This window comes from Rutilus rutilus, assembly GCF_951802725.1.
Source record: "Rutilus rutilus genome assembly, chromosome: 3".
NCBI lineage: Eukaryota > Metazoa > Chordata > Actinopteri > Cypriniformes > Leuciscidae > Rutilus > Rutilus rutilus.
In genome coordinates, this window is record NC_140211.1 from 29389755 (window position 1) to 29416247 (window position 26493).

Below are 26493 nucleotides of genomic sequence, written 5' to 3' on the forward strand. Positions count from 1 at the left end.
ATTATGAGTCATGACTATCTTTTTTTTTTACCTGCCAATTGAACTTGATTTTATTATTTATTTTTATTATTATTAACTTAATTGTATTATTGACAACTTTTGAACTTAAAATCTCAGGGATTACTTCAACATGTTAGGTCAAAAATGTTAGACTGACAAAAAAGGTGCATGTGAATTTATAACATGCTCATGAGAAACTTTCACGTGAGTATGTGAAAGTCTGTATATTTTTATTTTTTTGCAAAGGTCCCTTTAGGGGCTCCGTACAAACGCCTTCTAAAGACATAGTAGTACATGGTTAAATGGCTCGCTGAGTTCAAATAATAATTAATGTGTTTGTCAGGAGCTGTTAAGATACGTAATGTTGCAATGTTGAGAAAACCAGTGATCAAAAGCTGTGGGTCTCTCAGTTTTCAGTGATAGACACATGACCAGTGGCTGGTCTGTGCGTGCAAAATACACACACCTGGAAGACCTTCTGAACATATACAAGAGGTAGGCTTTTTTAAAAAGGAAAAATTTAAAAGATAAAAAATAGTAGGGAGAATAAATAAAATATGACAAATTTACAGCCATTGTGAGAATAACATGGAATTGTAATCAAGTCTAATTGTGAGTATTTTGAGTATTTTACAAGTACTTCATTATTATTATTTTAAATCTGATTACATAATCCAGATTACCAGTAATCAGTTACTACTACCCAGCACTGCTTGAGAATAGGTTGTTAGAGATTGTTGTACAAAGGGTGCCTATTCTCTTGAAGGACAGAATTGAGAAAATAAAGAAGTTTTAGATAACTAGCTTTGTCTGGCTCACCAGTCTACTAAATCCCCTCCTATATGGCTTTTCGTCTTGAGATGCAACTCAATTCAAACTGTACGTTTGACAGAGGGGCCAAAGAGAGATTTGTGTGAAATGGCACCTTTATTCCACAGGGAACATGGCTTAATACAGTACATTCTCCATCTGACTGTATGGAAGTCTTTCTCCTCGCTGCTATTTTCATGTATTTCAGAGAACAGACGGTGGCCCTGTGGATTTTGCCAGGTCAAGAGTAGGTAGGTAGTGAAAGGTTCTTTCAAAGTGGAGCGTGTGGCCTGCTGCTGAATACAAACACCAGTTTCCTCATTGGCATAATGACACGTTTGTCCTAAAGGAGGAGTTAAGAAAATGAAATTGAAAATACTGAAGGACATTAAAACTCCCAGCTGAATCAGCACTACTGCAATCACAAAGTAATGGATGTCAGAGATGAGTCTTATTCTCAACTATCACATTCGTATTATTAAATTGTGTTACTTAGTTTGATTCAGTGAATAAAGAATTAACTCTCAACACACTTTTAGTACGGTGTTTCATTCACAAACTTTGGCAAGCGCTTGTTTATTTACATCCTCACTATCCTACACAGGTACATCTGTAGTTTAGATCTCTCGCTGAACAGTGGAACAAGGTGAGAATGCAAACGTACAGACTGTGAGAGAAGAAAAAAAAAACACATAGTGGGCCATTAAAACCTACTTGTTTAGATGTCTGCTGGCAGTACTTTTATGAACAAACCAGGGGATAAAAATGACACTATAAACAAACCTAGGAACTTTCTCTTAAATACTTAAATACATGTGTGACATTTAATCAGAGCATACCAATCAGCGTTCATTTTTAGCACCCATACTGTTTGGATGTTTTCCCTTACGGAAGCACTGGAGGGCAGCATAATGCATTCACTGCACCTCAAAAGACACTATGACTAAAAGCAGGAGAGATGGTAACATTGAACATTTGAACACATAATAGGTATGAAAAGCACAGTTGGTGGCTTGGAGAGATACAGAAAACCTTGTTCAGTTGCTAACACAGTCCCACAGGCAGATGTTATATTGATTTACATCTGTTCATAACAGGTCATAATGTTCAAAATGGCTGACTATATACATGTAGTACCCAAAAGATTTGATGGGAGGTGCTGTTGTTGCCCAACAGGCTCTGTATAAATCATTGGTGTGCTTTTCTTATCCACATATTAAATTGCGAAGTCTTTCTAAAAGACAAAACAAAACAAAAAGAAAATATTACACGACCTAAAATGGTCTCTGCTGTACATGTTGGGTTGGTACTGTATGAAGAGGCTGTCATGACCCAGCCAGAGAGGGTCACTAACTAAAGAAACTCAGTGCTCTTCTGATCAGCTCACAAGCAGTCAGAAGGTTTCTCATGTCCTTGTATGAAAGTATAAAAATGTGTCCATGCAGCATGCATAGGTCTAAAAAATACTCTGAGTGACAACACACAGGTCACTAGCACTCCTCCCTCCTCACGAGAAGATGTGCGAGGATCACAGGAAAACTGCAAGAACACACAATAATTGACCTGGACGAGCCATCCTTCAGCTGACGTTAAAGCAGCAGCAGAGGGTTCATGATCAAACCCAGAGCCAATGAGAACTCAGGACTATACTGCAATGATGAAACCAGTCTATAATGCCAGATGGCAGTACAGTGTAGTTCAACATTTATTCCCTTAGTTCATCCTTCATTTCTTTACTTTTTTTGTTTCTTTAGGTGACACATAATTAGCATGGAAAGCTTTCGGAGAACCCAGTCATGATCCATGATTTAGTGCAAAGACTATGAGTCATAAAGCAATTTTAAAAAGTGTTCTTTTCACAGCTAAAGAGACGCGTATGGGGAAAATGTGTATTTGTTAAAAAAATGTGTCCTTCATCTTTTAAAAAACTTCATCTAGTCAAAGTCTGTACACTGTCTTAAAAGTAATTTAGACCTTTGGTAAAACATCAAGCAACACTAATAAGAAACAAATGCCCACAGGGTGTTATTTAAAACCGCACTATTTTAAACGGATAAAAAAGAAATCACGATTTAAAAGAAATTCTCAAAGAAGATGGTAATGTAATGTGCACAGAAAATGTTTTGGTGAAGCATAATAAAATGTCAGAATATTTACTTTTATCTAGTTGACTGCTGATAATCCAGTTGTTAAGTCTGACGTTACTGTTTCCGGGGCCAAAAACGAAACAAAAGACATAGTGGTGTGCCATAGTTCTACTGAAAAATCATGATCCTAACCCAGACAGTGATTCATCTTTTCTGTATCGTTAAAATATTGGCGTCCGCGACACTAGAAACTGTAGTGTACACCGTAGGTTTTTAAAAGCTTAGCTTAAATGTGAATAAATAGTGCTCAAAAATTTGTATTCAGTATTCTTCAAGAGTACAGGCTTTAACCCAGAAACAGTATTCAATACGTCACAATTTAACAAGTAGATTATATTTCTAAATAACGTTTGTCATTATGCTAGGATGGCCTATTTTCTCCATATATGTGACAGCTTCTCAAAAACCGTGACCTATCAAATTCCTTCAAAGTGAACTAATGACTATGTCACTATGTCAGTGCTGACCTACAAAGGCAAAAAGCAGTAACTACACATAATTCAGAGAAAGTAGTGTGAAAACTGATACCAAATCAATCAAAAACTTTAAAGCCATTTTCTCATTCTCACTCAAGTGTAGGTGTAGTTACTGTGTGTTTTTTTTTTTTTATGGCAGAATAGCTTTTAAATACTTGATTAAAACAACCTCATTCAATCTTTCAATGCTTATATACACTATTTACTTAAAAAAACACAGCTAAATGTCATTAATGTGGCAGGGAAAGACAGCAGAGTGTGACATACCCTGTAAGCCACCAGTTCAGTTAATATTGAAGGATGCTTCTTTTAAAGCTGCCTGCTTCAAAGTACTTCATAAATACACTTCTGAATAAAAGTGTAAATAATGGAGATAAATATTGTAGCTCCACTGATTCCCAACACTGATACACATACAAAATTACCTTTTTGATCAATACTCAAGAAAAAATTTGATTCAAGTGGACTAAATTAGAGATGCAATCAATACCTCACCAAAAACACATGGAAATTGAGTGTGAATACCAGGAATTGATGATTGAGAGGAAGGAAGGCTGAATCACAACTGCATCAACATTGGATCCACAGTCAATGGGACTGAGCCAGCTCTGAAGTCATCACGTTCAAAATACTGGTGGACGAGAGTGGTATTAAAAACCAGAAATCCAGAGAATGCATTGTAAGATGACTTCCTCCCGGAATGGAAGACACAACACTGCGATTGGCTGAAATGCACCAACTGTACAATGGAGCTGCAGTGGCTGTTGGAGTAACAGTGTGTGATTGGTCCTGTACAGTAGATTGTAGGTCAGAGTGAAAACAACGATGACTGGACACGCACACAAACCCTCATTCATTGTGGACAATAATGCAGGGACCTCCACATGGAGGCAGTGTTGTCACAAAGGAGCCGTGCTGTCTGAATGTGGTGGTTGTGGGTTCTAGGTGTTCCTCAAGGCCAAAGCCTGCTCCAGCTCCTGCCTCCTCTGCTGAATCTTTGGAAGGGGAAAGTATATTAGGAAGACATAGAGCCAGACAGTTTTTGCAGGCAGTGCAGATAAACAATACAACCTCACAAAAGATACTGACATCCAGCCCTTTACAAGGTTCACACTAGTAATCGTATATTTTTACGCGCTTACCTTGCAGTAGAAGTAACGGCTGACAGCCTCCTGAGACCAAGGCTGATGATAAAACTCTGCTCTCCTCTCTTCCTCTGGGTTCCCAACAACATCTGTCATCAGCTACAAACAATCAAAAGGTGATAACAGTAAGAAAAGCAGGACAATGACAGGACAAACATGATGCAGGACATTGTTTACAGAGACGCATACACTACACTAAAAGCTTGGGGTCAGTTAGTTTATTTAATGTTTTTGAAGAAGTCTATTATGCTCTTTATCAAAAATACAGTAAAAACTAAAATATTATGAAATATTACTATTACAATTTAAAATACCCTTTCTATTCTAATATATTTTAAAATATAATTTATTCCTGTGATGACAGCTAAATTTTCAGTGTCACATGATCCTTCAGAAATCATTCATATGTCCCGATTTGTTGCTCAAGAAACATTTTTGATTATTATCAATGTAGAAAACAGTTGTGCTGATTAATAGTTTTGTGGAAACAATGATACTTTTTTTTCAGGATTCTTTTATTCCAAAAAAGAAAGAAAGAAAAAAACAGAATACACGGTAGTGTATGAGAGCTAATAAAGCTTTGGTTTTTACTGGTTGACACTACTGACTATGAAGCAAATATCTTCTAGAAGCTTCTGTAAATCTGGCTCAAAGTGTGTAATTTCTGTATCATTAACAGCAGCAAACAGAGCTGCAAAATGTATTTCCAGAGAGGTTTACCAAACACCCCTACAGCCCCTTCTGACCTGTTCCAAACAGGTTGTCCCGCCCCAAACTCATGCCATTGGTTGAGCCAGAAGTTGACATATCAGACCACTCAAACAAACTGAGCAATGTTTTGAAATCGGCACAGAGCCACTGTGTTTACACTTTTTGAGACGTCAGCCTACAAATGGCTTTCATGCATCTGCACATTAAACTGAGATAGGAGAACATACTGAACTGAGAACACACTTCATCTTCAAAAATATATATTATATAAATATCAAGAGTCATGTATAGAAGAAAACAAGCTGGTGCAGACCTTCAGATCTCTGCTCTGGGATTTGAGCCAGTCCTGAATGTAGCCTTTGGGATCTCTGGAGAAGCTGAGCATGAAATCTCTCTGAATCTTCAGCTGATTGATGGACTCAATAGTCTCATGGATCTGCAGATCATTTAGAACCAGATTGAAAAATCAACAGACATGGCAGCACAGCAAAACTGGTTAAGCCCTGATTGTTATCCTTCTGTCAGTCGAAATCAGAGACCCTATAATTCAGAATAAAATGTCCAGAAGTTCAATCATCTGCTCTATTTTTGCACTAACCTTGTTGTCCAAAGAGGCGATCTCTTGCTGATTGGCTGTGGAGAGCAGGAAGCTGCTCATTTGTGCTTTAAGGGGATCTTCCACCTCTACATCAATGTCATAGCAGGCCGTCTTTTTCTGATCATTAGGGTCGACACTGTACAAAAATAACCTCAATGAGACTCCTGCATGTTTTGTGCTCTTCAGAAAATTAATAAGAGCAGATAGAAAATACAAACAAGGCACAAAGACTAAACCAAACAATATATTTTAAAATGTAATTTATTATAAAATGTAATTTTCAGCATCATTACTCCAGTCTTCAGCATCACATGAGCCTTCAGAAATCATTCTAATATGCTGATTTGCTGCTCAAGATTTGCTTGCTGTATAAAAGATTTATTTCTTTAAAAAAATCTTATTGACTACAGTATTTTGGTAGATATCTGCAATAAATATGACACATTCGTACGAACAAAATCACATAAATACCTAATGATGTGGTTGATGACAATAGGGTCTGGGGGCAGTAGAAGGTTGGTGAGGCGCTGTGGAATTTCAGAGAACTTCAGGCGTGGACAGTCAAAGATCTGTGAGAGGAGATGAGGTCAGAAACACAAAAAGTTCTCGATTAAAATATTGTATACTGTCTTTACATAATAATTCCAACATGTGTCTGTGAACTTTGGCAGTATCATTTTAACTATCAAATAAATAAAGGGTTTAAGCGAAGCTGATTCCTTCAATAATTACAGATTGTGCCAAATGTTAAGCAATGCTTCTAAACAAGCGTACCTGTTGGAAGTACTTGTCACAGTTGATGTACTCCTTGTCATGCGAGTCCTGCAGTTTGTTGGTTTTGACATACTGCCAGAGGGCCTGTATGATACTGGAGCGAGTCTGTGTGTGTATCCCAAGCAGACGAGCCAGACGCGGATCAAGCTTAAACTGAGGCGGCTGCATACAGGACACAAGAGTATTATGCTTACATTTAATTCACTTTTCAGTCATTTAATACATTATTTAGTTCAATTAACTCTTAAGTTTTAATTTTAAAAAGAAGGCCAAATAGAATAATATTAATCTATTTTGGAATAAACAAATGAACACTGACTGGGTAACTGCAATTTTTTTATTTCACAAAATAAAGCATTGCAAAATAAGTATTAATAAGTAAACCTGCTGCTCACAGAGTTCCTGTTCAGTTGTAATATATATATGTGATATTCACCCTTCACTATTATGTTCACTATTTCATCAACTTATTATTTCAATGAAACTTCCAGGTAAACTCAAAGCTTTGAGGTCTGAAAGAAATTTACAATCAAAGCAAATCACACAAGTTCTTGTTCTATAATTTGAAATGACAAATGAGACAATTTAATCTTGCAGGTCATGATCATTAGCCTTCAGCTGATCTACATGTAAACATCACTGGATGCATTTTGTTGTCTTTACCTGGTAATCCAGCATTAACAGCAGGGTGCAGCGCACGTTAACATCTCCAGGCCTCTTCACCTGGAAACCGTCCGTCTCCTGAGTGGTTCCGGTACGATGCCACTGCGCAAGACAAGAGAAATCAACATAATTGCACCGAGTCATTAAGGAAAATAACATAAGAAAAATAACTGGAATGACAGTATCACCACACATCTTTAATAAAGAGCTATATGGCATGTTTGTATGTCCTATAATGAAACCGTGTAGGACATAAATAAGAATGTAATACATAAATAAATATAATATATTTATAATGGTTTTAGCTCTTGGTTATAGGAATCACCAATATTAATACATTTTCATTTAGGGTGATAAAGCAGAAAATCAAACACCAACCTCAACCAAATGGTTATCAGGGCCGTAAAGGTCTTTGTCAAGCTCAATCACCAGACTCTTGAAGAATGAGGAGAACTTCCTCTTCATCTTAGCAGGCTGTGAATGAAAGCATGAACCGTTTTTCAGAGTGTGCCACTGAGCAAACTACCCAGTTTCAAGTATAAAGACATTTTTGGAAAACAAGAACCTTACACAACATCATAAACTTTCCGGGTAGACTTTCTATGGAAGAGTACGGCCTAAATGTTCAAATGAAATGTGGCATGCTGATGGATGATTTGCTGTGTGGGACAACATTCCATTCAGCCCAGAGACGGCATGAGTCCTTCAAGCTATCATCAATAAGTACTAGTTTCAGTTCTTTCTGCATGGAAAAGCATGCCTCAAGAGTATTAGCTAAACGGGTCTTGGTTAGAGACTGAACCAAGAGGCTGAATTTATGCTGCATTACGTAAACCTTTAAGAATTTAGTCCTTGTAAACGGACTAATGGGCTGCAATCACATGAATCAAACCAGTACATTAGCACATGCAGTACTGTGCAAAAGTCTTAGGCATGTTAATATTTTTTACTTGCACAGATCAGAAACGTTTTGCAGCCATGGCTCCAGTGCTTTTGTGGCTGTAGGTCAATAAAAAGCTTTGTCAATAAAACATAAAATATACCTATGTAATGCCGAATTACAGATAGCAGGTAAGTTACATAAATCTACTTTTAAAGAGGCAAAACTATTTCTGGTAACTTCTAGTTATTCGTTACTAATGTAATGGGTGGAGTTTGCTTCATATAAACAGCACTTCATGAATAGTTATGTCATGTCCCTTCCTGGTATCTCACAGTGATACGATGCAAAAGCAACAGGGTTTAATTTTTTGATTTTAAAGATTCGACGGATAAATAATCTTCCAAACCAGTCTAATGCTAACATGTAGATATTCATGTTTTATGCCTATACATTTCGGTAGTGCTGCACATGCCGGCTAGACTGCCAATGTAAGTGTATTACAGGAATAATGCTTTTTAGGTTGAAATTTCTTTCTGACAATAAAAGCATGCCACAAATCCTGTTGACAGAGCTTCAGATGTCATTAACCGAGTTTTCCTTTAAGATACGCATTGTTGGCTAAAAGGAGGCAGGCATACAACTATCAAAAGAGCAGAGTAAGGAAAAATAGTTCAAGTCAATGGATCCACAGAACTTTCTGGCACGTATGTTTGGATGGAGTCTGGGAAGTGATCTCACTGGTAAGTGTGGTCAAGACTCTGAGCCTGGGAGAGTAAATTTAACCTCACTAATTCAAAAGGCACATAGCTGCCATTCACAAGTCATGATGTCAGAGACAAAAAGCACGATCAAACATTGCAGGCAGTTTATGTGATATTTCGTACCAAAACAAAAGCAACTGCACCTCAGTGTTTTATAGTAAAGGATTTAAAATAGCTGTATTGTGCAATTATTGATTAAAGTGCAGTTGACTCACATCATCCAGCAGTTTGCCCTCCACACGCAGCTCCCAAGATGCAATGCTGCCTTCAGAGTCCTCTGCATCAGGCTTGGCAGGGTTAAACGTGTTGGAGATGTAGAGACGCAGTTTTCGCTTTTGCTTGAAATAGAAAAAAAAGAGTTTATCTAAATTTTCATCTTCATCCAATCCTCAAGATGATATTAGTATGCTCACAAAAATACAGAAGCATTATGCAGCGAAAATGCTTTTAAGCTGATAATTGGTAAAATATTAGAAGCTAGACACTCTGAATAATGACACCATCATTGTATGCTCATTTAAGTTGTTTTGTGTCTTATCCTGTTGATTTATGCAAGCAATATTTTAAATGGTTCAGTAACAAATGAAAATTATTGTCCCAAGGTTCCGTCTGCCGTGTTTTAAAAGGTCTGATATATAGGTAGGATATATAACAAAAGTGCTAAGACATATTTTTTTAATTGGCTAGATAAAACAGATCTGTTCTGAAACATGAAATTAAAAAGAATATATGGATCATCATGGGGATGAGAAATACCTTCATGGGTCTCTTAAGTGCCTCTTGGATGTCCACCCGTTTGCGCATTATGGTCTGGTCTAATTTGCGCTCGAATGCCAACAGATCCATATACGCCTGTGACTCCGGAACAAGCTCACGAATCTGAAAAAAGAATTCAATAAAACCTCCTTTTGTAAATGGCAGCACTGGTAAAGAAATCCAAACAATCCTAGTTATTTTCCCCTCTTGTTCTGTGGACGATAGACTGAGGGTTTTGTAAATGACTAATGCGTCTGGCATCTCCACTGGAGCTGTATCTATCTATATTGCCTGATAACACACACGCATAGTGCCGATTATCTTATCTAACACAACCAAATCATAGTGACACAGTGACTATAAAAAACTAAGAACAGAATCATCTGTAAACAATAACATTAAAACCCCATTTAAAAAATATTAATATAAATAATAGATTTCAACCAACAGCCATCACCATGAACCCACAGCAGTAATGATGTCATATATGTTAGATTATTTATTATATATTGCAATATTGTCTAGAATACATATTATCTAAAGAAAAACTCAAATTATCTGGATATATTTTGTGATATACTATATATATATCTTTTTTTTTTAAAAGGCCTGCTGTCAGTATGTATTGTCTGGTTATGGTGACAATTACTAAATGCAAAAGCCCTCCAAAACATTTCTGTCCATCGTATCGCTTGCTTGGTAGAAGATTCCGCCCCTCTAACAGGCCGAGATAGAGAACAGACGTGCACGCCAGAGCATCTTCATCATTGCACATTTACACACACACAAAAAAACCCAGTCAAACCAATGAAAGCAATGCAAAGGCTCAGATCTCTTACTCACCCTTTGTGGAAGGATCTTATCAGCCATCTTCCTCCTCTTGGCACTGCAGAAAGAGGGAGAAAGGGGAAACGGAGAGGAAAGGCAGAAAAAAACCCAAGATGTTACTATGGAGACTGACAGTGGAGCACCCGGGACATCTGCTAAAATTCTGGGGTTGGTCCAGGATGCGGGAAAACCGGTGTGGGAGTGTGTGTGTGTGCCTCGCCAGCCCAGATGGTGCTGGCAACCATTGGCACAGAGGACGTTACTAGAATCAACTAGAATCGTTACTGCTTAAACTTGCACAAGTTGAAGCTTGGAAAGCAGCAGAGGTCCACAGGACCAGCTCATATTGTGCAGACAGGTGTGTTGTATGCTCTTAAATATATTTGTGCTCATATACTGTATGAATGCTCGTCTATTTCTTTGAACACAAAAGATAATGTTGTTTTGTACTCAAAAGCAGGATCCGTACAGGTAACAATCACCAAAACAAAAGCTAAAAGTGCAAACACTGTGAGCGGATCAGGGAAACGATCACCATTTACAATTCAAATTGTTATTCCACAATGAATCTCTGGGTAGAACTCACTAGCTTATGAGTAAAAGAAAAAAGATATAATAAAGATTAAATAAAATTAAATAATATCCCATCAACTAAAAGATGCACAACTCAATACATATTTAGTTTTTTGTTAAAACATGTAGAGATGACACTTTGCATTGAAGTGTAAAACAAGCTCTCACATCTGCCATCATGCCATGCAACAGGACATGCAAGCACATCCATGCCAAATTCAGCAAAAATTTTAACAACAATATTTTTCAGAGTTCTTGACTTAAATGTCAGGTTAGATCAAATAGACTGACATCAACTGATCTACAACTGAATTAAAACATTGCTGTATGAATAATCTTCCATAATAACCATCAAACATCAAGGTTGTGGTAAATCAGAAGTGAGGGGGGAAATCCTTGTTAGGGATATGTCTCTTGAGACAAGATGTGCCAGGGGGTAAAGGGATCAAGGCTCGGGACAAGGGTGGGATCAAAACGTGTGAATCCATCATGCAGCAGAATAAACTCCTACTTTGATCCGAGTGTGGGATCTGATTGGGCCTCTCTCATGTCCATCTGCCTCCCTGGCATCTCATTTGGTCCAGGAAATCCCACAGGCTTCCTGATGGCATTTGAAGGGTCCTTCATTAGAGGGTACTGAGTGTGTTTGTGTGTAAGTTAAGAATTGCTGAATATTTTGACGACACATTACAAAAAGCTGAATAGACAAAACAGACAACATGGGAGTTGCACAAAAACCAGCAGAACTAGAGGACAAATGATCTGATAAGCCATGTGTGGTTATTACACACACACATACAACTATTGCATTGATTAGTCTGATGTAAGACAGGAGGGTTGTAGCAATGCAAGATAATGTTACACTAATGTGTCAGACAAGGTCGACAGACAGAACGAGCAAGTATGCGAATCAATGGAGCTGAGTCAGAGAAGACACAACAGAGAGAGAGAGAGAGAGAGAGAGAGAGAGAGAGAGAGAGAGAGAGAGAGAGAGAGAGAGAGAGAGAGAGAGAGAGAGAGAGAGAGAGAGAGAGAGAGAGAGAGAGAGAGAGACAGACAGAGAGAGATCCCAAAAAAAAAAAAAAAAACCGAAGACAGAAGTATTATATAAAATATTTCTCAGTGAGTGGCCCCTTTCTGTCACAACAGCGCAGACAGTGGTTGGCCAGCAGACTGAAGACTCCACAGATCAGATTAACTGCAACTAAACAACGGCCACTGCCCAAACTAAGACATATGTCACAGAGATTTGTGATAGAAGACCACAGAGTGACCCCATTTAAACATTTGGGAATTTTCAGAGATTTACAAGAAAGGAGCTTGGGCCATGTCGGATCAATCCTCTGATTAAAAAAAAAAAACATTACACAAATGGCACCCAAGAACAAACAGTGAAACTGAAATTAGAAGAAATAAATATCCTAATAAGAAATATGCAAAATAAGAGTGGTGAGAATAACACAATGTCCTAAACAGTTTCCAGCAACAAACGATTTATTTCGTCACAGTCAAGTGAAACTGTTCAGCAACATGATGCAAGTAAAGACAAACAGAAGATATGTTGATGTCTAGTGTACAGCTACTCAGTATGGAGTAGCTAACGAAATTCAGTTTCAACTGAGAATACCATTTCAAAAGCCGTTTATGAGCACTGTTCTTTTATAGCACACATTTAAGCAAAGCTTTTAAAAACCTACAGTGTGCACTACAGTTTCTGGGCTCACAGACAGTGTCCTGGATGCCATTATTTTAAAGATTCAGAAAAGTTGAATCACTGTCTGGCCAACTGGGATTTCGATGTGGAGATTAAGGCTAGGATCATGATTTTTCAGAAGTACTACAGATACTGCAGTGTATATTAGCACTGTTTGTTGTTTGCTTTTGGGATCTGAAGGAGCGTTTGGGTCTGGAAGTTGTGATGTGTGACGTCCGACTTAACAACCGAATAGAAATCAAGTAAGAGACAACATGCCTGTTGCTCGTTGTGGTCAGTTAGGACAAAAACTTTACATGAAAAATAAAGTTTCTTTTATCACTTTGCACCTGGTTAATAGGACATAGTGTAAGACTAGGAAAAACATCATGAAATCCACATCAATACGGTCATAACCATTTCATTGTCAAGAGCTGTTTGCTATATTTTTGTAAATGTTAATTCTTTTGTTTCCCATTAAGCTGCATGTACAGAATCAAACCTCATGCTAGCCAGGATCAAGCCATTCTGTTGAAACATACAGAATTGAGTTCTTGTCAGAGGAAAAAACACATCTTCCCATACAACCATCAATGCAAAAGAGGCAATTGACATAATCAACTCAGCTGAAGTCATTCAGCTCTGACTGTATTGAACACTTCAGTTCCACTGTGTCCATAATATAGATTGTAGGAATACAGCGACAGTCCTCAGGGGTTTATGCAAAAGTGTTGTCTAGTATTAAATACCTTCCAATCTCAAGGAAATGACACACTTTCATGCTAATCTTTTTTCCATGCTAATCTTGACCCTATGATTACAGTGATTTTTAACAAAATTTTTTACAATCTATCATTATTTACTCACCCTCATGTTCATCCAATCCTGTATGACTTGATATTTTGTCAATTGTCAAAGTATTTGTCAATGGTCACCAAAATGTTTGGTTCCCAACAGTCTTCTAAATGTTCTTTTATGTTCCACAGATGTTATGTTCTACAGGTTTGGAACGGCATGAGGGAGAATAAACCATGACAGAATATTTGGGTGAACAATCCCTTTAAGTAGCATTTCACATTTGTATTGTTGAAAAGGGGTGAGCACTTCTTTTAACCTTGGTTTACTGCTGCAAAATGGGGTTACTATTGCTTTTGCCAGGATAACCCAGAATGATGTTAACCCAGGATTAAAAATTAATGGAATAATGATTTTTTCCTTTATTCATATGATAGTGGAGGAGTTTGGACTCAAATCAGTTCTTATATGTTATGAACACACCGCATCGCTGCTTCAACAGGGTTCACAATTTCAAAAGCCTACATAAGTCCACAACCTACATTAGGTTCCTGTTATGATATCATCCTGTAATTTTTTTGTGGGTTCCTGATCATTAGTATATGTCGTATTATACTCACTTCCTGTTTCGACTCTGTACAGCCTGCTGCTGCATCTGCTGCTGTGAAGGAGAGGGCCGTTTGCGACCGGCCTCCATGTTCTGATTGGTAAGTCCAGGCCGGACAGCGGTGTTTCCTCCATATGGTGGCCCTGGAGGCCCCATTGGGGCCCCCTGATGAGGCATTCGTGCTCCTGATGGCATGCCAGGCCGCTGAAAAAAAGGTGACAACCAAAAGATGGACATAAGAAACTAAGTGAGGTGGAGAAAATGTATACGATTAACACACTCTGAAACAAGAGTTTACAGATACAGTATAGAGTGAATCAGTGTAATGATGGTTTTTAAACATATATATAAATAACTGACAATCAATTGTGAAAAATAAATACTTTTTTTTTTTAATGAAAAGTTTGAACAATGGATATAATATGTGCACATGTGTTTATTTAAAGTTTAAGGTGAGGTGAATATTTAAATATCTATCACTATAGTCTGTTAAACCTACTAAATGGACTAGTTCAGAAGCAGCTGTTGCCTGCCATAACAGCAGGAGCAACTGCACACACAATTCATGCACAACCTACTCAACACTTGTGACACCAGAGACAACAGGTCACACGTACAAGAGCTCAGGACAATGAACAAATGTCTCAGAAAGAGTAAACCTATAGTCTTCTTGTCACACATAAATGTTTCCCCTGAGAACAGATGGTGTGTTTCAACTTTTTCTAATACAAACTCATGATATTTTATCTTTTAGCTGCAATTTATTGTATTAGTTAAGATGTTACTCTAATTACATTAGAATGAGGCATGGAAATGGCTTTAATTATGGTAAAATAACACTGAAACAACTTAAAGTACTGTAATTGACATAACAGGAAATGAGAGATCTAGATTAGTGGGGTCACACACTATTGAATTGAGCAGGTCAATACATACTAACATTATGAGCCAGATCTACTAACAGCTTGCTCCAGTGCAAACCCTCTTTTGGGAGAATTTACTTAAGACACACAGTGAAAAATTAACACTGAAAGGGCATGGACACATTATTTTTGCGGCTGACCTTAATGCATATGCATTTGTAGGAGCTTTCATTTCAGATGCAACATTTATGGAAGGAGAGTATTTAAATTAATAATGCTAGGTGTTTTACTAAGGTTTGCGCTGGTCAATTTACTGGTATTTAATAATTTTTAATAATCCAGTGAGATTTTTGTATGCACAAGGAGTCTGACAACAGCCGGTATTATCCACACCGAGATCTGTCTCACCATCATCAAATCCACCTGGGATTAGCTACATGAAGAAACAGAAAAAACGGAGACAGACTAAATCCAGAGGAACTGCGGCAAGGTCTCTAAGACGCTTGAAGTAAACGACCTGCAAAGCTACCTGAAAAACTATGTGCAAGTGTACAGAGGACAAAAGCTATTTTAAATGCAAAGGGTGGTCACACCAAATATTCATTTGATTTAGTTAACTGATAAATAAAATCTATTTAGCACATTAGTTTTGAAAGCATCCTCACTTTACAGCATTTTTACACAAGTGTCTCGCAGTTCCTCTGGATTTAATCTGTCTCAGTTTTTTCTGTTTCTTCATGTAATCCCAGATGGACTTGGTGATGGTGAGATCAGATCTCCATGTGGAGCATATTGGCTGTTGTCAGATTCCTCTCACTGGATTATTACAATTAATATCAAAATGAATGTGTGGAAATGTAAACTGATATTTCCTACTAACAAACTACAGCAAAAGATATAAAACCATTTTTTGGGGATGAAAATACTAACGTGCCTAAGACTTTTGCACAGTACTAAGTATATATATATATATATATATATAAATATAAATATATATATATATATATATATATATATATATATATATAAATACATATAATATATATATATATATATATATATATATATATATATATATATATATATACACACATACTGTATATACCATGGTCTGTCTCAATACTAAAATCGTTTAATGCACAAGTAGAGCTAAGTCAGTTTAACTTTCATTGAAGCACACACCTCACTCGCACACAGAGATCAGAAATCGCACTGCGCACACACAGAAATATGTTGTCAATGCTGCCCTTCCACATTTTTCTTTAAAGTCATTTAATGCACAGCTAGCCATGAATTATCCCTTATATATATATATATATATATATATATACGGTTTGGAGTGACAGAGAAAACACAAAAGAGAGTGGTCAAAAGAACAAGAGAAACTCCAATCAGACAAAAATAGACAAAAGTGTCCACTTTTTGTCTAAGTCATAAATGAGAGGAAAATTAGTTCAATGAAAGTAACTGAAGCCACAACAAAGAAATGTTCAGGGAACAGATGAAAGAGATGAAACCGATAATGAACTGAAACTCAAAGCAAAGCTGCATTACAGGGGAAAATCAGGTGTAAAAATGCACGGATGTGTCACAAAGCTTCACAAAAGTTTAATATTCAATATTTTAAGTATTACACATTAATTTCTCATCCAAAACATTATTCCTGACCTATTTTCAGTTTCATCTATTTCTGCAAGAGATGGCAGGATAAATCTGAAAAAGCTTATGAATCGTACCAGAATAATCCAACCAAATCAATTTCCCTTTACACTAATGTTATCACTTGTAATCATTATCAAAGGAGGTTTTTCTCTTTTCAGTTGACTGTGAGAAGCCTTTTCTTCAATTTCTGATTCGCAATCTCGAAAGTTGTGACTTATGTTACTACATAATTTAACAATTTCTTTAATGAAAAATGGCAAACTAAACATTGTGCCAACTGCTGAGCACAATAAAAAAAATTTTTTTTTAATCTTCCCGGTCTACTGACATTTGTTAAAACATCTGCTTTAAACATTACAATCCTCGTGATAACTTTCGTTAACTTTACATTAAGTAAATCCACTTCAAAAGCTAATTACTCCTGGACAGCAATGCCATAGAAATATACAGAGCGACCGCAAAAACGGAAGTTCAAAGACAATATTCTAAAGATGGCGGCACCCTCGTTTCTCTGGCGCATAAGGTCTAGAAAGCCGCCAAAGTCATAGAACCACTGAAATGGAGAAGATCTATCAAGCTCCATTCCTAATGGTGTGAATGAATCCTATGGCATAGTTATGTTAAACATTATTACTTTCACCTTGTGGCTACGTTGTGAGAAATATCTTTGCACTTCAGTTAAACAGGAAGGGTTGGCATTGAACTGCTGCAGATGTGGAATGTGGAACAAATGTGTGAAAGTAATGACTAACTGCTGATTTTAGACGCTTTTGTGTTTAATTTACACAAAGGAAGTGATTGTGATGTACCTAATAACGATGGACCTTGCGTGGGCTTGAGCTCTGTTATGTCTGCAGGTTAGGAGACTGATGAAGTGAACTCTAGACTATTGTGAAATAAGAGCAGACTGTGCTGGGAGCATTGAGTTGCAGGGTAATGAAAGACAATGACTTACAATGAGATATTTAGAATTTGATAAGGCCACACTCTTTCAGGTGTAACATTTCTGTTATTCCCTTAATACTGCAGTTAAACACTTTCTTTGTCTCTCTGTCTGATGTACTGCCAGATGCTTTTAGCGGTCTGTGTTTGCTGTTGAGCGGTCTTACGCTTATATTAACACAGGAAAAACAGACCAGCAGGAGAAATAATCATGTTTAATAGCTAAAGAGGGATAAAATAGTCTTTAATCAGATTCTTCTTGTTATTAGAGTAGCGAGTTCACACATAAACATAGATAAAAAAAAAACTTGGAACATTTCAACAGTCCTGAAATGTACCACTTAAAATAGTTTAAACAATTACTGTCCTTTGCTGTCTCTCTCTGTGAGGCTGCTTTGTTCACAAACCACTTTGAATATAAATTTGGATGCAGGTAGGAAGGAAAACATTTTATTTGGAATATTTTTTCCAGCAGTCACACCATGTAGATTTGCACTTCAGAGAGATTGGCGGTGCTTGAGCTGTCAATCAGCACTGACTGATGAGCACTTCTGCCCGATTCCTGCTGATAAACAACTTCTTTTTGCTCAAGAACACGCACGTCCCTCTGGAGTTTCTTTGCTTCCTGTTAATATGACAACTGCACAGATAGACTTCCATAACTGCATTATTTCACTCCTGAAATAATCCATGAGTTTCTGCAGATGTTTAGGCCCACATTAGCTATATTTATATGCAACCAAATAATCAGTTTATAATAGGACTGAAAACCTTCAATCCGATTGAGCTCAATTTTAATTTAATTTTGATGTGGCTGAAAGGGGTGGTGTAGATCTTAAATAATCAATTGAACAGAAAAAAAATAGATATGTAAGCCCTTGAATGTGACTATTTTTACATAGGTTTATTGACGTATTATTATGTCTTACAAACTGATCAGTGGAGGAGAGGGACTGGATATTATTTTGTAACAGACTTTCAGCTGTTTGCAATGAACAAATCAAACAAAAATAATTGAAATAGCTTAACACGACAAATGTTTCAAGTGGTTTCAACTGAAAACGCAACTTTTAATGACTTCTGCAGTCTCAAAATTATTTAACCCCTTCATGGCAAGCATCTTTGGTTCTTAGTTATTAAACCTTTTTGCTGTTATGACCTGCTGCAAACAAGATGTTTAACCAGACACCAGCTTCTGGCAGTGTTTCTGAAGAATCTTAGCCCATTCCTCATGAGCAATGGCCTCCAGTTCAGTAATATTCTTGCTGGCTGCAACCACCTTCTTCAAATCCCACCAGATAATTTCCATAGGGTTCAAGTTAGGTGACTGTGATGGCCACTGTAGAATCTCCCAGGACTTCTTCTGCAACCAAGCCTTGGTGAAGTTTGAGGTGTGCTTGGGATCATTGGCCTGTTGGAAGTTCCAATGACACCCAAGCTTCAGCTTCCTCACTGATGGCACAACGTTTTTACTAGGATTTCCTGATACCTCAATGAATCCATCTTGCCTTCCACACGCTGCAGGTTTCCAGTGCCAGAGGATGCAAAGCAGCCCCAGAGCATCACAAGCCCCACCATGCTTAACTGTAGGCAGAGTTACCTTTGAACTGTAGAACTATGCTTCCAACAGTTTCTCTAGGAACATTAAAAGCTATCTTTTTGTATCCTGTTCCTTGTTTGTGAAGGGCGATGATATTTCCTATTAACTTTTTGGACCATTCTTTTGACTTTTTTCCAACCATATTTCTAAGATGCAGTCAAACGTGACACTCAGCAAACCTAGCTAGTCTAGACATTCCAAGTGCTCTAGCTAAAGCACACCTGGTGCAACTAATGAAGCCCTTGATTAGTTGCATCAGGTGTGCTTGAGACAACACCTGTTTTGCAGATTTGTGCTGTTGTGAGGGATTCTATTCAGGGGGTTGAATAATTTTGAGACTGCAGAAGTCATTAAAAGTTGCATTTTCAGTTGAATTTGGGGAAAACCACTTGGAACATTTGTTGTGTTGAGCTATTTCAATTACTTTTGTTTGATTTGTTCAGTGCAAACAGCTGAAAGTCTGTAAATTGTGCCAATAAACCTAATTTGCAATGGGGGTTGAATCATTTTGATTACAACTGTATTTTATAGTAATATATTCCTGAAATATACTTTTTTAAAACATGTCATCAAGGCAAATGGCAAGTATGCTCATGATAGCCCTGGTTACATTATTGCGGTGACTTTCTCCATTTCTGAACGAGGCAACTAGGTACTGCGCATTGGCTGAATTTTTTTCCTCTCCAGAATACATGTAAAAGAATATGTGATCCTAATTGCAATGTTTAGGGTTCATTTAAACAGAACTTTCAGAATCTGAAATTGGATTGGATTCATATGGACTGGTGATTAGTGCATGCAAACATATTGATACATAAGACAAATGAAAAGTACAATTAAAATTTTTACATTTTGTTCTTTTGATAGTTTCAAAGTAATTATGCAATGTTTCACAATATGACTGTTTTTTTGAAGCAATAAACAAAATGGGGTAAAAGTCATAGTTGTTGTTGTTTTGCTACTTAATTTCAAACAGTTAAACCAAAACTGAACGTGTAAAAACATTGTACTCATCTCATTGTATTTTACCATGCAGTAAGTTTGCTTGTTTAAAGTGAACTGGAATGAAAGTTTCCGCTCCTAGAGTGAAATGACCTGTAGGTCATCTTTATTTATCCACACAGTTACACAGTAAGACTGAGTCTGTCATTAACCAAGACTGTGCATTTTATTTTGTGTCTGAGAGAAAAAGAGCTAATATAACAGATTACCAGTAATGTGTATTAGTGAAACACTGATAATGTGACACCTAATCTAAACTTGTCATTGAGCCAAAACTAAGCGGCTGGAAGGGGAGATCAAAAAGAAAACAAGAACCGAGACAGAATATGAACAAAACTAAAAACAAGTCATCGCCCAAGCACGAGTGATTTATCACAGAGAGACAAAATACATCAAGACCATTTCAAATACACGGATTTAGAACATTTAAACAAGAGACGGCAACAGATACTGTACATAATTGGCCATAAATTTCCTTCTACACAAAACAAACTTTGAGAATACATTTCTCTCATTCTAGAAGCTGTTCAAACTGTAACTTAATTGTAAACCTTGATGAGCACATACTGTTCCTTGCCTTGGGAACAAGGCTGCTGAACCACCACATTCTTGCAGCTCAAGCTGTGGTCAAACATACTGCCATGTAACAACGAATATACAGTATAACTTGCACACGCCAGGCTTTAGACAGGAGTGCAGCACAGAAGCAGCAAGGTGAACAATATAGCAAAGGTCAGGCTGAGGTAATCCAGGTAACTCATGAGTCCAGAAAGAAACAGAGAAGAAGCAGAGGAGAACAACACAGGCATAGGAGAGGACATAAAAGTATAGGAAATAAGGAGCGGGAAACATTTTGCCCAGGAACAATCAGTGCTTCGCCAAGGTTAATTAGTCTGCAGAGGCAACACCACCATTTTCCTCATTCATCACCCAAACTCAGCATTTATGTGTTAAAAGTTAAAGCAACTCTATGCACTAAGGCAAATAGTGAACAAAAGGTTATGATGCAAACTAAGATGATTGCTGCAACTCTGCAAGTGAAAGGTGTTCTCTTACTAAATAAATTATAAAACACATCACATGCCAGAATTAACTATTAAGCCATAAAGAACTCAAGTCATTATATACACAGCAGTTCAAAAGTAAAACAGTATTCCTTACAGTATAGTACAGTTAAACAATTCCCTATAGGCTGGAATACACTACATTAGGAATAATACATTTCCTGATTTTGTAAATGGGCATCATACACTACATGACTGAGGATCAGACACTACCAGACTTTCAAATCATTCCGAACACAACAAATTCACGCATGAAACACGAGATGAATTTGCGTGACAAATAAAAACAATATGTTCTAAAATCAGCTCAATCGTCCAAATGGATGGAAATCATGGAATCAATAGTATGAAGCTAAAAAAAAAAATCTGAGTCTGTGCCCATCATACACTGCACAATTTTCTATGAAATCTGTCAGTTCAAATCTGCAGAAATGGCTCTGACTTTCGACAACTAAACTTGTTCGGTAAATCTGGGCAAAAGTCGTGTAGTGTATTCCAGCCTTAAAACTGCATTTATTTGATTACAAATACAGTAAAATAGTAATAATTTGAATTATTGTTACTTTTGAAATAAATGTATTTGTTATTTGAATATATTTTAAAATGTAATTTATTCCTGTGATCAAAGCTGAATTTTCAGCATCATTACTCCAGTCTACAGTGTCACATGATCCTTCAGAAATCATTCTATGTTGATTTGGTGATCAAGAAATATTTTTTACTATTGTCAATGTTGAAAACAGTTTTCCTGCTTAATACACATTTTTGCATGATTCTTTGATGAATTTAACAGAGCATTTTTAAACAGCATTTATTTAAAATAGAAATATTTTGTAACATTATAAAATATATTTACTGTCATGTTCGATCAATTTAATAGATCCTCTCTGAAAATTTTAAAAATGGGATTGTTAAAAATTACTGAGCCTAAACCTTTGAACAGTAGGCTAGTGTGTATCACACGATAGTTGAATAATTCATAATAATTCAATAATTCTGCATTTAATTAATATAATAAAAAACCCTGAATAATCAAGTCAAACAGTAAAAAAGACAATAAAGACACCAATCAATGTATCAATAAAAGTATGTAATATGTAATAATAATAATAATAATTTTAGGAATAATAATAATTATTATTATTATTATTTTAAGTATTATTAAGAGTCTTTCAAAACCCAAGGTTGCTTTGAAGAAACAGCAAGAAATTATTGGTAAGAAATTACCAAGAACAAAAACACAAGAAACATAATATGAACGCAGGTTTACGCATTACACTCGCTATACTACAAACTGCTTTTCACTTCAGATTGATCTGCTCTGGATAGACAAAGCCCTGCTAATCATAAATAAAAGATTACACAGCTACTGTATGTACACAAAATGTTGCAGACATTAAGTGGATCCTTACTGCCTCTTCTGCATCAAACCTTGAATAGTGTCATAAGGGAAACATCAGTCCGTGTTTCACAGTATTATTAGTAGGCTAGTAATCATTACTACTGCTATAAATACACCATTTAGCTCTAGAAATAGCTTGAATTTTTAATGAACAACATGACAACAGACACGCTAATCTACATAGTAGATGTTATCTGTGAAGCACTTGATGTGTTCTTGGAGTTGTAATAATAGTGTGTTGAGTCTGAAAGCGGCTTGTGTTTTGAATGAAAGCGCTCGTCACCTTAGGCATGCTGCCAAACGCATGCAGCCTCCAGTGACCAAGTGCAAGTGGCTACCTTTGGCCTTTCTTTTGCGTTTGCCGATCCTTCTCGCTCTTTTTCTTAAACACTCGCCTCCCTCGTTCGCCTCTCCTCCCCACCCCGTCTCCGCTTTAAAAAGAAGAGCGGAGCGGAGCCGGGATCCGGAGGACTGGAAATAACCTTCACATGGACACCGTTCAGCGCTATCACTCAAACGCACGGGCTGTGTCTGTAGCTGAGCTCACACACACACACACACACACACACACACACATGTGCCGAGAGGGTACGTACCACTCCATGGACGAGGAACTCAAATAGTTTGCTCTTGGTGGCTTTGCGAGCTCCTCCAGCGGTCTCCTCCGAAGCCATTTCCCTCTGGTCTCCCTCCACTCTGGTTCTCCCTCTCTTTTGTCTTTCCCTCTCCCTCGCCTCTCTTCCTTTTCACCCTTCGCTCACCTCCTCAACCCCCCTCCGAGGCTCCCTGCTCCACTTCCCTTACTTTCTGCTCTTTCTCTCCCTCTGTCTCGGAGTGTGCTGCCCTGTCGAGCCTCTCGCTCTCTCTGTGTCTCTCACGCTTACGTTTGGTTGAGCTGCCTTTCAGGAGCCCAGCTGCTACAGAACGTGGGGGGTTGAGAGTTGGGGGTCTTTCAAGGGGGTTCCTGCTGGCCCACCATGACCGTCCCTCCCTCCCCCTTTTACAAACACGCTGACTGAAAAGCACACACGCTCACAGGCTGCTGCAGCTGTTGCATTCCATTGGTAGATAAGGGAATGCTCGCTGACTGGTCGCTCGCAGCCCTGCTGCGGTGTAGTTAGTCTCGCCGCTAACCAAACCCCTCCTCCTCTGCCTTCACTACTGCTCTCGCTCGCTCTCCTGTCCTTTGCTGCATGCAGTCAAACCCAGCAAGGCTTGGAAGACACTGCTCATTCTCAAAAAAATGGAGGGAGGATCCTTAAAGCAGCAGCAGTGAGGAAAAGCTGCCCGAATTTAGACACAGGTCGGAAATAAAACTGGTTCAGACAACACTGAAGGCTGAATTAAAAAAAAATGTTTTACCTCGTTACTGGCTGTCTGTCTCAGCTAAATATGAATACTTGAAATTATTACCTGATCTCTCATTTTTGTGAGAGACATGTCAGTCAGATGGATTTTGTTATATATTGATGGATTGTACTGTGGATATTGTGGGTTTTGAAGCCATTCCTTACCAACAATGATATGAACAGTAAAAAAAAAACTGTATACTAGTATATTGGCCATTTATTAGTACTTATAAAGCACATATTAATGCCTTAATCTGCATGACCTTATTCTAGATGCCTTAACCCTACCCAATTAACATAACCACGACAACAACTTAACTCCTAGTGAACATATACCCTAATCTAGTGTGACCAAAAATAGCTAAATTATATATATTTTATCAACTAAATTGAGTTGAAACTAATATCCCCCCCCCCACACCCCTCCACAGACATCTTATTATCTGTAGTTTTTGTTTGTTTTCAGTGTACAGGAAGCTTAATCAAGAAAAATTACTTCTGAGTCTTCTAAATTTGATTCTGGGTTTTATATAACCGAAATTGAACCAGTTACTCTGTCACTATGCGAGTAGACTAGCATGTGAATGATCAAGCCAACTATAACAAATATTAACCATATTTTCCCTGTTTCAATGTTTCTAGGAAATGTTCTTAACTGGGAAGTAACTGTTTCTAGGAGGTATATTTTGCCACTATTTGGTCATTGGGAAGTAATTACATTTACTTTTAGTTATTATTCAGCACTTCTAATGAGTCTGTTTCCCTAGAAATTATTAAAATATTTCAGCCAAAACATCAAACACTGAATAACAGATTTTTGACACTTTCCTCGAAAAATGCCTCCCTGTATTTTTGGGCACATTAGCAATAAACAACAGCACTTTGAAAGTCTGTAATCGTATTTATGATTGAGGGTAATCATTTAAACTGTACACTGAAAAAACACACACACACACACACACACACACACACACACACACACACACACACACACACACACACACACACACACACACACACACACACACACACACACACACACACACACACACACACACACACACACACACATCAACTCAATTAATATTTATAAAAACTAAATAATGGCACAATTCCCTGAAAACAGTTTTGTGGAAGAGGCTTAACTGCCACAACACTTCCTCCCAGCCACACTGAAATTCAATTGTTAATATTGTGTTTTTACATTTGAAAACACACAACAAACAAAAAAGCAGAAATATGCCGTTTACACATAAGCATTCAGTGTTGCAGAAGCTTTAAGTTTACACAGATGAAGAAGAATTGCCCTAACAAGGACATAACCTCAACCTGTGAATCACCAAAATTACTACCACATTGTCTGGCTGAAAACTCCAAAGTTAAGGGCTATGATTCTAAAGGAGAGCTGTGAATATTATTAAATAACTAAAATGCCTAAATTAGGAAAAATATCCCAAGTGTTTGAATACAAGTCATTGTTTGTTGAATAATCAGAAAGTGTCTAAAAAAGTAATTCATCAAAACTCTCTGCATTAACAAGAAGGAAGATTTTGAGAGATGCCATAGTGAAGCTGAGAACATGCATAAGTCAAACATATCAAGAGCACTGCATAACATGGGCCTTTATGGGAGAGTGGCACAAAGGAAACAATTACTCAAAATGAAAGCATGTCTGAACTCTAGAGTCTGCCAAAAATCATAATAATGACCAAGTGTGGTGGTGTGGGAAGTGATTTTGTGGTCAGATGAGAGAAGAAGTGATGTGACGCATTCAAAGTTGACTTTAAAAAAACCTACCAGAAGTCACGTCTGATTACAATGCACTAAATAAATAAATACTGTGGGAGGGCCTGGTTTAGTCCAAAAAAGTTTAGGAGAAAAAAACAGGCTTCTTTTGCTGTGACATTGTGACCCCTTGTGATCACTTTTGATCAGCCATTTTCAGGAAGTAGTTCTACAAAAGCATCTCATCAGAGAGCTGAAAAGATGTGTAGGTCTCAGTACCCCTTTGAGTCTCCCCAAGTCTCCCTTTTACCATTGCAGCTCTGCCAACTGCTCAGGTCCCATTGACTGGGAGGTAAAGGGGGTGGGGGACTCGCATAGGGTAAGGGGAGGAATTTTCTGTGTGTCTATTGTTGGGCAGTTGACCTCAAGCTGAAGCTGCAGTTTTAGGTTTCTCCTGCAGAGGTCTGTATATGACTCCCAATGAAACGATTGACTCTAATCAATGCGCCACAGCACTGAGGCATGATTACGCGTGTGTTCACACTTGTAGTTTGGTTCTCTTGTTTCTTTTGGTCCAGACCAAAAAATAAAATAATACATTTAGTCCTGGTTCACACTGTAATTTTTAAGACGAAACCTAAATTTACAAAAAAGAGACTTTTAC

The 26493-nt window shown here is 37.5% G+C and overlaps 1 protein-coding gene across 4 annotated transcripts in view; it reads right to left on the reverse strand.

Moving 5' to 3' along the window:
• Nucleotides 1-911: 911 nt before the first annotated feature.
• The window catches only part of smarcd3b (SWI/SNF related BAF chromatin remodeling complex subunit D3b), a 60180-nt gene continuing 34598 nt past the window's right edge, over nucleotides 912-26493 (reverse strand). The window contains exons 1-14 of one of the 4 annotated variants that reach the window (XM_084403601.1): nucleotides 23352-23791; nucleotides 14234-14424; nucleotides 11637-11726; nucleotides 10568-10610; nucleotides 9725-9847; nucleotides 9184-9306; nucleotides 7703-7798; nucleotides 7325-7426; nucleotides 6662-6823; nucleotides 6359-6456; nucleotides 5888-6023; nucleotides 5603-5725; nucleotides 4576-4677; nucleotides 912-4428 (exon numbers count right to left, since the gene is read on the reverse strand). In XM_084403601.1, the coding sequence (XP_084259727.1) occupies nucleotides 4375-4428; nucleotides 4576-4677; nucleotides 5603-5725; nucleotides 5888-6023; nucleotides 6359-6456; nucleotides 6662-6823; nucleotides 7325-7426; nucleotides 7703-7798; nucleotides 9184-9306; nucleotides 9725-9847; nucleotides 10568-10610; nucleotides 11637-11726; nucleotides 14234-14424; nucleotides 23352-23429 (1521 nt within the window). In that variant the 5' untranslated portion in view covers nucleotides 23430-23791 and the 3' untranslated portion in view covers nucleotides 912-4374. Of the gene's footprint in view, nucleotides 4429-4575; nucleotides 4678-5602; nucleotides 5726-5887; nucleotides 6024-6358; nucleotides 6457-6661; nucleotides 6824-7324; nucleotides 7427-7702; nucleotides 7799-9183; nucleotides 9307-9724; nucleotides 9848-10567; nucleotides 10611-11636; nucleotides 11727-14233; nucleotides 14425-23351; nucleotides 23797-26493 lie in introns of those variants that run through there. The other 3 variants (XM_084403602.1, XM_084403603.1, XM_084403604.1) reach the window with 3 other exon arrangements.